Genomic DNA, 13,490 nt, shown 5'->3' on the forward strand with positions numbered 1-13,490 from the left:
AGAGTTGACACCAAAAAATCATACGAATAAGCTGAATTTTGCCGAGAATATTAATTTTGGGACCCTAAAAAAGATGCAAAAAATGTTTACCGCAATAAAATCGATGTACCAAAAATGTACGCCGCAGAAAAAAATGTTTCAAATAAAAAATGTAGCTGAGATAATGTTAAACAAAAATGTTTATTAGAACTTTTTGTGTAGAATGGCTCGTTCTCTAAGAAACAACGCTTGAAGCGACTGTCGATTTTGAATCAGTTACGCGCGGGAAAATCAATGTTCAATAAAATTTGTATCAGCGCGACGGTAAAAATTAGATATCTTTTGATTTAAATGTCGTAGCGACAAAAATCAAGATGCGTTTTAAAGGTAAAGAGTGCAGCTTTCGTTTGATGTTTCTGTATTTTGCCGAGAATAAACTCAGTTTTTATAAAGGTTTTAAATAAATAAACGTAGCGCGACTTTTGCCATTTTTTATGATTCTCGTGAGATCAATCTTTAAAACCTATGACATGGAATTTGAATTTCGAGTTTGGCAACAAATATGTAGCATTGGAAATATGAATAAAAAACGCAGAATTTAATATTTTACATTACAAACAATCGCACTAAACGTTTTAGATCGTTTGTTATGTCATCGATACTTCGATACATCGATAAATCGATTTTTTTGCGTTTTTACCCTCTTAATCCCGAGGGTAAATATAGTAAACCTTTTGCATCTTTTTTGGTGTCCCAAAATTAATATTCTCGGCAAAATTTAGCTTGTTTTTGTGATTTTTAGAGATTCGGTGGCATTTTCGTCTCTGACTACTGGACTAAATTGTCAAATTTATTTTTTTTTGTCCGGAACTTTTTTTTAGGGTAACTCGATCATTCTGAACAACAAAGGTCCCTAGTGACTTTTCTCTAAAATGCATCGTTTTTCAGCCTTAAATCGTTTGTAACTGGAAAATAGCCCTTTCAAAGCTTGTGTTTGATAACTCAGTAAAAATGAATACTTTTAAGCTTAGTAGTCTTCAAATTAATCCTAAAGGTCCATTTTACAAGATCCGAAGAGTTTTTATCATCATCATATAACGGGGGTCCTACGGCGATTGCCGCTTCCCGCATTTCAGCCTCCATCTTTTCCTATCTCTCCAATCTCCCTCTTCTAAGCCTCTAGATTGCATTGTTTTTGTAATTTCTCTTCTCCAGGAATTTGGTGGTCTTCCCCTTTTCCTTCTTTCTGGCGGAACATACATTAAGGCTTTCTTTGGCCACCGCTCCTCCTCCATTCTCATCACGTGACCATACCATTGTAATTGCCTTCCTTGTATTCTATTTGAAAGAGTATCTCTAATTCCTGTACGGTTTCGTATTTCCTCATTCCTGATTCTTTCCATTCTCGATACTCGACATGACCTTCTAAGATAATCCATTTCCACAACGTCTACTTTATCTCGTTCATTCTTTGTCATCGTCCAACATTCGGCACCATATGTGGTAATTGGTTCTACAATTGCTCTGTATACGCGAAGTTTGGTATGCATCTTTATTTTATTACACCACAGTAATGAATTCAGTATTCGGATGCATTTTTTCCCTTGGGTTTTTTATCCATACCTTTATTACCCATTGTCTTTAATTGTTAATTTTGCATCACGCCGAGTTCCGCGACCGCTATATATACATATATAAATATATAAGCATATGCTAGACTGGTGGCTTTTGTCGAAAAAGGCCGATTTCATACCCACAAGCTGAAACTTGCTTTAATTGATAGATTATGATGCCAATATGCTATGTTTAAAAGTTTACCGAAAGTTTTTCATAACAATTTTTAGGTAAATTATAAAAAAAACACTTTTTTCGCATGAAACCCTTTTTTTGTTGGTCATCAAAATGACATCAAAATCATACATAAAATAACTAAATATTTATTGTGATTGAAGTCTGGTATATTTGAAACCCAAAAAATAGCTTATGTTATTTTAGGGGACTTACAGTAATTTTAGTATGTAATTTTTTACTACTACTACTACTATCGGTTTACAGCGTTCTCCGACGCCTTCCGACTCCTAACCGCCTATTTAACCATAGGCCTGGAGGGATTTCTCTTTCCTCTAGTTCTTTTTCAATTCCTCTCTCCAGCTTCTTCTCGGCCTTCCTCTTTTTCTTCTTCCTTGTGGTGTCCACGTCAAAATCTGTTTCGAAATCCTGTCATCTGGCATTCTCTGTACATGGCCGTACCATATTAACTGTTTTGTTTTTATGTCATCAACTATTGTATGCTTGACTCCATCATTTCTCGTATTCTCTCATTTGGTATCCGATCTGTTCTTGATTTGCCTGCTGCTCTTCTCCAGAAGTCCATTTCTGTTGCTGTAACAGTTTCTCTGTTCTTTGTTTCATTGGCCAAACTTCACTGCCATATGTGATTACACTTTTAAATATGGTGTTGTATATGTGTTGTTTGTTCGCTTTAGATATTGTTTGGTCCCACAGAATGACGTTCATCATGGATATGGCTTTTCTACCCTGCATGTTTCTGTCTTTTATAGCAGCATCGAGTGTTCCATCTTGAGTTATCTTCATATCCAGGTACTTGTATTCATCACAGTGTCTAATTTCTACCCCATCGTCTAATATAATGGACTGCTTTGTCCCTCCAATACACATGGTTTCAGTTTTGCTAATGTTGACTTCGAGACCCCATTTGTTATATTCTTCTATTAGCTTCCGAGTCATGTAACTCAAGTCGTCATGATCCTGAGCAATCAGTATTTGGTCATCAGCAAATTACATTTTCTTTTTCACAGCTTGAGTGCTTGTTCCAGATAAATTTTGAAAAGGGTAGGTTTTCGTGACCTAAATCCCTCAGATATCCTTGATCCAGTTTAATTTTTGCAGTCGTTCCATTATACAGACTTTGAACTACTTTGATAAGACTATGCTTAATGTTGTTTGCTGTAGGGTTGACCGTAGTTTACTGAGGGGTACACTGTCATATGCTTTTTGTAAGTCTACGTACATCAGGTGAACTCCTTTATGACGGCTGTTTTTTTCTCAATAACTTGCGTAATAGAGTACAAGTGGTCTAGTGTGGATCGCCCAGCTCTAAAACCAGCTTGCTCCTCTGCTTCGTAATTTCTATAGTCATTTTCTATTTTGTTGTTAATAAGTTTCCCATACATCCTACTTATTGCGCTGTTTACCATACAGTGTTATATATATACAAAAGTTTATATACACGAAGCGAAGCTTAAAAGTTACAAAATAAATTACTTCAAACTTACCTAAAACAACTATGCCGACGACTTTCGTCGAAAGTGTCAAAGTTATCCGAATTATTTTCGCTGATGACATCAACGCTAAACTTTCTATCCAGCGGAAGAGGAACATAATGAGCTTCGATTATGGTCTTACTTGGAACATTGGAATGGTCTACGGAACATCGAGGACTGTAAGGGCTTCTTGGCTGGTATCCTGAAATAAACAAAACAAAACAATTAAAATACTAGTTTAAAATTGTATTTAGAGAGTTTTTGTAACTAGTTTTAGCCAGAAAAGAACACAGCAGAAATTAGGTTAGACGTCCGTAAAAGGATACAGATATTTTTTATTTAAACACCTACTAAAATCCGGAAACTAATTGTCGAAACCAAATTCAGATTTCTGCTTTAATCTGTGTCTTCTAAGAATTGCAAGGTAAAAAAGTGGTTGATAAAGATGTAATTAGAGACATGGTGAATCTAAAATTGCATTCCACAACATATCTCCTCAACTAAGCAAAAATCCTTCGCGAATTGGTTATATATAGGAGATATGTTGTGAAATGCAATTTTAGATTCCCCATATCTCTAATTATATCTTTATCAACGTCTCTTTTGCCTTGCAATTCTTAGAAGGCACAGATTAAAGCAGAAATCTGAATTTGGTTTCGACAATTAGTTTCAGGATTTATTATCAAATGTCGCTATTGCGTCCATATCGAAGCCATTTTAGTGTTGCTTCTACTACGAAAGGAAAGATTGTTTTCACGTTACGAGCGTTTGTAAATAGCCGCTCCGAAGATTCCTTTTAGGATAAAATATGTATAAGCGGATATACAGACGCACTATACGTGAAATCAAATCTTAACTGTCGTTCCACCTACTAAAATGTTTATGGGCATTACAATCTGACCAGCATTGATTTACTAAGCAATGTTTTTTCTAACTTAAGTTCGTATTTGTTACTATACTACTAGCTCTATAATTATCAGTGCCGCTCCCAAGTCCGGATAAAGGAGGAAGGTTTGTATCAGGAAGGGCATTTGGCAGTAAAAACCTTGCTAAGACTATGGAAAGAAAGAATATAGAAAGCAGTTTAGAGGCTACGGCTTTCCCCGTAGGCGACGCGCAGTTGCGGCCTCGCCTGACCCCTGCCAAAAGTGAGCTAGGGCTGCCCCTTAGAGGACGGAAGGGGCCAAAGAAGCTAGTTCTTAGTGTTGCAACTCTCAACGTCAGAAGCATGACAGCTTAAGGAAAAGAGGTCGCCGATTTCATACAGAGGAGAAGGATTGTGTACTTTGTGTACAGGAAACTCGGAAAGGTAATTTTTTTTTGGACATCCCATTTATTTACAATCTGTAATAAGGATTACAATAAGTAAATTATTTAATTAGGTTACAAGAGACTTGCCGAAAACTGTCCAGTGACAACAACCTATTAAATCATAATTCTAGTAACAAAATTATTTGCGACTCTAATATAAAGTTTATAATAAATAAAAAAAAATTTAATTTAAAAGTTAAAATCTTGTTGGAAGATCGCTTGGAGTAAGACGCTTTAGCCTTCTGTTTGCCTGGGGCCTCATAAGGGTCTTCGCTAGCCTGTTGGGGTGGTTTTGCAGTCGTCTGTCATATTTTTGGGAGTAACTGGCAATTTCTTCTTTGAAAGTTTTCATCTGAAGATCGCGATTAATGAATTAATTGGGCATGTACCACGGTGCATTTGTGATAATGCGGAAGGTCTTCGATTGGAATCTCTCCAGTATCTCTCTCCTATATTGGATCTTGACGCAGATCCCCACAGTTGGATCCTATAGCTTCAAACAGACGAAAAGACACAGTTTTCTTCTAGACACTCGCGTAGCGTTGCTGGTAGGTTACACTTTTTCCTCTCATTTGAATATACACGGCATTCGATTAAGCAATGTTGGACACTTAAACTGTTAAAACACTTACCGAACATTAGATGAACACTTCCAGTAATATGGTATTCATGTGTTAAGCGTGTATGTCCTAATCTCAGTCTGTTTATTATAATTTGGTCTTTCCTGTTGCTACATATATTCTTCCATCTTGTAACTTGTAACTGTTGTTCTTATGTCTCGTAGTTTTTGTTGAGATTGATTCCATTCTTGAAGCCACCGTTCTTTCAATGTCGAGTTAATCCAGTGATGAAACCGTTATTAATACGAGATTAACACGAGAGCTGATAAAAACAAAACAAAATAAATCTTGAACAAACAACAACTTGAATTGAAGTTTACTTTTCTTCTCCTTATTGCGCCGTCTGCTTTGTAAGGTTGGAAATATGTTGCTCAGGATAGAGACTGATGGAAGGAGTTGGGAGAGGCATATGTCTAAACATGGACGACAGAAGGCTAAGAAGAAGAAGAAGCAGCTTTCTAAGGTTGGTGATTCACATGGAAATTGTAGCTTTAAAAAGTCCTGCTCGAAAGAATTCTGCGAATGAGCAGTCAAACCATCTCCTTAGGTCCTTGAGCGATAAGTTCTGGCTTCCTACTGATCTATTGTTCTGTACTTTACCTTTTAATATGGTTCGGAGCAATTCATAGCTTTTACTCAACAAATGACTTAAGTATTTTATTCTCTTTGATCGTGCCTAATAGTCCTTTTTGCTTACTCATGCGCCGAAGTACTACTTTTTTTCTGTTTTAGACTCCGGTGTCCAATTTCCCAGCCATGGAGCAAGAGCCAGCATGAGAAAACGTAACATCTGATTATTCGGATGCTGAACTCCAGACTATAATGTCTAGTCTTGTAAAAAATGTATTCATGTTTATCAGTGTTTTCCTCGCTTATTCGATTTTTGATAGAATTTCTTTCTTTTGGTTACTTTGGCTGCTGATATTTTTCAAATATTTTATGAAAGTTACCTGCTCTATTATTAAATTTGTCCCTTGGCATACAAATATGCTTAAGTTGGTGTGTTTGAAAATACTTTAAAATTTATTAAAGTTTATTACTTTTGTACAAAACTGCTCGTCTTTCAACAAATAACTTGTTTGCAATTGGCAGATAGGAAAATAATTCGAATTTACTCTTTATAGTTTTTAGAAGTTATGTAGGTAGACAATTTCATTGTCAAAACGGATATTATATAAAATATGATACCAAGAAAAATGTGTATTACCCAAAAAGATATTGAGGTTTTCTGTATTTCTTAGATGCGATAAATACCATTTGATGACGTAAATGAATATCACATACAACCGCAATCTCAGGTATTTAGTGGCGTTCCAAAGAAAATATTTTGTTAGGGAAACCGCAAGGGAAATTGTTTATTTTTATTTGCTCCAAGGCTAAAAAATATTTCAATTGCGATAAATTTGACAAAATTTCGACGAAATTATAGATTTATGTGTGTTCAGTTGCACGTACTACGCAATAGCTATTAAATTAATTGAGTATCGCATACATACAAGGTTTCTTCTTGCGTTGAAATGTGAAAAAAAAAACAAATTACACCAATTATTTTTAATTGTTCTGTCATTTTGGTGTTTTAGATATTATTATTTGTGCTATGTGATTTATAACATCCTCCATAAGCGACGATCCTGGTTAATTTACGCTTTATTAGATGAGGAAGAAAGAGTATGTGAAAAAGGGAAATCACTGTTTTCGGATTCTTAAAGCCCCTTCAAGGAATCGTTATTTTGGCTTTACAACCCTGCGTTGGTCCTAGCCTCCTCAAGAATTTCTCTCGAGTCGTCCCTATCCATCGCCTTCCTCTGCCAAGCACGTATATTTCTCATGTCTTCATCGATGTTATTAAGGAACATTGTTGTGGGTCTTCCTCTTCTTCTGTGACCAATTTGTCTATCAAGGAGCATTTTTCTAGCTGAGTCATTTTGTTCCATCTGCATTAAATGCCCTATCCACCTTAGACGTCCTGTCTTAATATGTTTTACGATATCAAGTTCCTGGTATATTCTATAAAGTTCAAAGTTGTAACGTCTTCTCCACACTCCATTGTCATTCACTGCTCCATAGATTCGCCTTAGTACTTTTTTTTTTCGAAACATCCCAACATGTTTTCATTATTTTTTGTTAGAGTCCAGCTCTCTGAACCATATAATAGGTTCATTAATAATTATTGCTTTATACAGTTTTATTTTTGTATTTCTCGATATAATTGTGGATTTAAGGAGGAGATTAAGCCCAAAATAGCATCTGCTGGCCATGCAAATTCTGCGGTTTATCTCTGCGGTAGTATTATTTTCAGTGTTAAAGAACGCTCCCAGGTATACAAATTCGTTCACTGCTTCGATAACGTCGTTTTCCATAACGAGTGGTCGTAGGATTTGTGGTTGCGTACTTATTTTCATATACTTCGTTTTGTTAGTGTTTATTATTAAATCCATTTTTGTAGCTGATTCTTTTAATGCTACATACGCGTTTCGTACAGCGTTTTCCGTTCTCCCAGCAATATTGATATCATCAGCATAGACCAGGATTTGCACTGGTTTATTATATATTAAACCAGTGGTTGTGATTTGTGACATACCTATTACTTTTTCCAGAGCCAGATTGAACAGTATACAGGAGAGAGGGTCTCCCTGGCGCAGCTCGTTATTTGTTTTAAAAGGTTCAGACAGTTCCCCATGAATTCGTACTCTAAATTCAACTTTTTCAAGAGTTAGTTTTGTTAAATTTACCAACAGATTAGGTTTTCTTAGCTCTTTCATTGCTTTGAACATTTATCTTCTATTCACAGACTCGTAGGCTGCTTTGAAGTCTATAAATATGTGATGAGTATCAATGCCATATTCCAGTGTTTTTTCTAAAATTTGTTTTATGGTTGCAATCTGATGAATTGTCGATTTACCACCTCTGAAACCAGCCTGGTATTTTCCTACCATCCGTTCTGCAACTCTTACTTATGGCTCCACGTGCCACACCCTGGGCAACTGCATTGGTCTGCAGGATAAACTAAGTGAGGCTAGCCAGATATGGTGAAAATAGCAACGTCTGTACCCAGAATGGGCGGTTTCAAACGGCGTCTGTTCCATAGTGGGCGGCTGAAAACTAAGCTCTGAAGCGGCATGAAGGAAGGCAACGGGATACCACCTTCATTTTATTTCCCAAGACAATCACATGAATACATTCAACTCAAATTTATCCGGAGGCATAAATAGTTCCCCAATCGGATCTCCGGGGGGAGCGGTCTTGAATGTTTCAAACGTACGAGCAAACTTAAGAAAGACATTAAAGATAGGCACCTGGAATACACGCAGCTTATTTGAAGCCGGGAAGCTGGCTAACCTAACTCAAGAAATGAGCAGATTTGATCTAGATATCCTTGGGATCTCAGAAACCTGGTGGCCTGGATCCGGTAAATGCACTACAGAAAGCGGAACATTCTTTTACTCAGGCAATGATGACCGCGATCATAGAAAAGGCGTCGGGATTATGATAACTAAAAGATTGGTGAGAACTGTCACAGAATTTGTACCATATTCCGACCGCACAGTCTTAGTAAAACTTGAAGCGAAGCCAAATAATCTCAACATCATACAGGTTTATGCACCAACTACAGACGCGTCAGATGAAGTAGTGGAAAACTTTTATAGTGAAATCAAAGAACTACTTAAATTGACAAAGAAATATGATGTCAACATAATTATGGGAGATTTTAATTCCAAAATAGGGAAGGGCAGCTTTGAAGACGTAATTGGACCCTATGGTCTTGGAACAAGAAACGAAAGGGGCGACCGACTTATACAATTTTGTCAAGAAGAAAACATGAGAGTTACCAACACATGGTTCCAACTCCACCCCCGTCGCCTTTATACTTGGAAATCTCCAGCCGATAGAGCTCAGAACATAATAAGAAATCAAATAGACTTCATTTTTATCAACGGTAGATTCAGCACAACTGTCAAAAGAGCTTGCACATACCCTGGAGCAGATGTCCCTTCTGGCCACGTACTATTAGTGGCCGTCATAAAGATCGCTCTTTCATGCAAGAACAAGCCTGAAACTCAACAACAGATAGCACTGGACAAACTAAAAGACCCAAAGATACAAGCAGAAATAAGCAATGAAATAAACGCACAAATTCAAATATTGACGACAAACATTGCCGAAGATCTAACACCAACATGGAATACGATTACAAGTGCTGTAACAGACATCATGAAAAACAACTTAGGGTACAAACGAAATAACAAGAGGCAAAAATGGATAACAGAAGAAATACTATTACTAATGGAAGAACGACGAAGACACAAGAATAACCAAGATGGCAGCAATATGTATGAAAACATTAACAGGCAAATAAAAACAAAAATAAGAATAGCAAAAAATGAATGGCTTAAGCAACAATGTATCGATCTAGAACATTTACAACGACAGCATGACGACCGTAATTTACATAAAAAGTTTAAGGAGACTGCTGGAATATACAGAAAACGAAGACCAACTACCATAGTTAATCAGGATAACCAGATAGTGCTGGGTGAAAAAGAGAAAATTCATATATGGGAAAATTATATCCAGGAGCTCTTCCATGATGAAAGACCCATGAGTGAAGTTTATACAGACGACCAGCTGACTGGCCCTTCAATCACCAAAGAGGAGATAGAAAAGGCAATATTAAATTCAAAAAACAATAAGGCACCTGGACCAGATGAAATCCCGTCAGAAATACTCAAATTACTAGATGAAAGGGGAATTTCAGCACTACACAAAATATTTAACTTAATTTATGAAACTGGCTGCTATCCTCAACAGTGGTTACGCTCTACCTTTATTCCCCTGCCCAAGAAAGTCAATGCAAAAAGATGTGAGGATCACAGACTCATTAGCCTGATGAGTCACACTTTAAAGATATTCTTAAAAATACTACATCAAAGATTATACAAAAAATGTGAATGGGACATCAGTGACTCCCAGTTCGGGTTTAGGCAAGGTTTAGGAACACGAGAAGCAATAGTAGCAACACAGGTGCTGGTCCAAAATTGTTACGATCAGAAGAAGGATGTGTTCCTATGCTTTTTAGATTACCAAAAAGCGTTTGATCGTGTCCAACACCACAAGTTAATGCAGATCCTCAAGAAAGTTGATATAGACCAAAAAGACATAAGATGCATTGAAAACTTGTACTGGCATCAAACGGCACAGTTAAAAATAGACAATTCTATATCCAAACCCATACATATAAGAAGGGGCGTTCGACAGGGATGTGTGCTTTTCCCTCTTTTACTTAACATTTATTCGGAAGCCATATTTCAAGAGTCTTTGGAGGATGCAAAGATGGGAATCAAAGTGAATGGAGTATTGATCAACAACATACGATATGCTGATGATGGTGTCTTAATTTGTGACAACATAGTCGATATTCAACAACTTGTCACTATAATCGGAGAATACAGTAAGCGAATGGGACTAGAGATTAACACCAAAAAAACCAAATTTATGATCATCTCCAGAAACTTGGATGCACTCGAAAACTCTACCATAACACTGAATACTAAGTCCATTGAAAGAGTAAGTAAATTTAAATACCTGGGATCGTGGCTTTTTGAAGACTGGGTATCGGACAGGAAAGTAAAATGTCGCATTGAGCAAGCTCGACAAGCTTTCGTAAAATTCAAGAAGGTACTGACTTGTTCAGAGTTCGATCTTCAACTGAGACTAAGGTTTACTAAGTGCTACGTGTGGTCAGTGCTGCTATATGGCGTAGAGGGCTGGACACTCAAAACGAGGGATATAAACAGATTAGAAGCTTTCGAGATGTGGCTCTATCGCCGTATCCTAAAAATACCATGAACAGCGAAAATCACAAATATAGATGTCCTTAAAAGAATAAACCAAGAACTCCAACTTTTCGAAACCATCAAGAAAAGGAAAACGGCGTATCTAGGTCACATCATGCCAAATGAAAAATATCAGTTCCTCCAACTTATAATCGAGGGTAAAATTGAAGGCAAAAGAAGAATGGGACGCAAGAAAATGTCCTGGCTCCGAAACATAAGGCAATGGACAGGGATTAACGACATACAATCTCTGATACATATTGCAAGAAATAGAGAATTAATGGAAAATGTGATCGCTAACATCCATTAGTGGATTTGCATCTGAAGAAGAAGAAGTTCTGCATATGGTGCCATACGGTGACATAGTACTGTATAAAATATTTTATGAGCTGCATTTAGAAACGTTATTCCTCTGTGGTTAAAGCATTCAAAGAGATCTCGTTTTTTGTGTATGGTGCAAAGTATTTCAATATTCCAATAATTTGGGAAGGATTTCTGTGCCCATATTTCTTTTATAAGCTGCTGTGATGTCATTATGGTATCATAGCCACCTACTTTAGTAGCTAGTTCAGCTGGGAGACTATCTATTTCGGGTGTTTTGTTTCTGGCTAAATTTTTAACTGCATCTTTAACTTCAAGAATGGTTGGTGGTTCCTTTTCTCTTCAGCAAAATCAATCAAAGCAAAATTAGCTGTACGTCTTCACGGAATTTTCATCAGCTACCTCCCAAATACCTTTTAAAACGTTTAAATACATGTATAGGATTTTTTCAGGGTTTTCCTTCCCAACTGGCCTATTTTGACTTCAGTTGTCTTGACGACATACACTCACATACATAATTAATCGCCCTAAACTTAGATATGTAATATACTATTATAATCGTACCAACTATTCATAAACACTTCATTTTTCAATGACCAATCAGTGCAAAAATTCCTTTTTGATAACTTATCAAATAAATTGAAAATGTTTTTACTAATTAGATAATATTATGCCGACTTTATCACAGTCAGCAGGTTAACGTACACTAGTGACGTCATTGCGTTGTAAAAATTGTGTCTTGTCTCGTTTATCTATATAACTGGAATAATAATCGCTAGCTAAAATAGTACCATTTCATAAATATTGTTGTTGTGTATTACGTAAATTTAGTTATTTGTCTCTAGTTTAATAACAATGAATCGATGAAAGTTCTAAGCCGATACAAATTGATAAATGGCATCGCAAATCAGTTTAGCTTTCATGTATCGGGTACGCATATCTACACATGCTCCTTTCTATACGTCGCCACCAGGGTGCTGAAATTAATGAGCATTTGATACACACTGTTAAGCTACAAACGCTCATTGATTTCGGCACCTACTAAATTATAAGCCATCTAATATTAAATTATGTTAATTATGCATAATTTGTCAAGTTTTTATTGCAATTAATAGTTTAATAAATAATACACACATTTGTTGTTAGTGTAGTTATTGTATGTATTTTTTAGATAACAAAATAAGCGAAGCTTGAAACCCTAACCCAAGAAACAGATAAAATAAAAATTAAAAAAAAAACCCTTAGAATAAAAAAAACAAACAAATATTTTTTTTTATTTATTTATGAGTACAGATATAACTATTTATCATAGTTAGTATTATTATTATACACTTCTCAACAATTGAAGTGGATATTATGAAAATTTGTATTTTATTTTTTGTTCATAAGGTCAAATAGAAAAATGGAGTGATATAAATAAAGATTTATTTTTACTTCATATTTTCAAATTCTTTAAGAAAAAAAAAAAAGAAAATAAACCAATATTGCAAAATTAACAACCTAAAATTTCTATTCCTGCTCAATTTTTAATATCCCGAAAAGAAAAATTAATAGTGTGTGGGTCCACCTCTGTGTCGCCTTAGTGCTCTAACTCTATTTGGAAGTCCTCTTATTAAATTATTGATGAACTACTGCAATATACGTTCCCAAATCGCGCGTAATGTATTGGCCAACTGATCTAAGGTTTGGGGCGGTTGAAGGAGCCTGTTTTGTTGCCTAGACAATTCGGCGCAAACATGTTCAATGCAATTCATATCAGGTGAACACGGTGGCCACTCCATTCTTGTAATGCCATGAGCTTTTATACACTCGTTGACAATTCTCGCACGGTGAGGGCGAGTATTATCATCAATCAGAACAAATTGTTCGCCTATTGCGCCAAAAAATGGAACAACTATTGGTACTATGACTCTGTCTCGATATCGTGTAGCAGTCGTTGTCTCATTAATTAAGACGACTAAGTCCGCGCGACTGTCAAAATATATGCCTCCCCACACGCCAATGGATCCACCTCCAAAAAGAGTGGTTGGGACTCTCAGATTTTCATTGTAACGCGGTCCTCTTTCCCTCCACACCAATATTCGGCCATCATGGACTCGTCAGTAAAGAGACAATTCCTCCAATTTTCGAAATTTTACTGA

The 13,490-nt window shown here is 36.2% G+C and overlaps 1 protein-coding gene across 1 annotated transcript in view; it reads right to left on the bottom strand.

Moving 5' to 3' along the window:
- LOC140438988 (uncharacterized) overlaps positions 1–13,490 on the bottom strand; it is a 141,174-nt gene that overhangs the window by 345 nt on the left and 127,339 nt on the right. Inside the window, exon 4 of the mRNA XM_072528624.1 lies at positions 3,276–3,465. Coding sequence (XP_072384725.1) covers positions 3,276–3,465 — 190 coding nt within the window. The remainder of the gene's footprint in view (positions 1–3,275; positions 3,466–13,490) is intronic.

The sequence above is a fragment of the Diabrotica undecimpunctata genome, chromosome 4 (assembly GCF_040954645.1).
Source record: "Diabrotica undecimpunctata isolate CICGRU chromosome 4, icDiaUnde3, whole genome shotgun sequence".
Taxonomy (NCBI): Eukaryota; Metazoa; Arthropoda; class Insecta; order Coleoptera; family Chrysomelidae; genus Diabrotica; species Diabrotica undecimpunctata.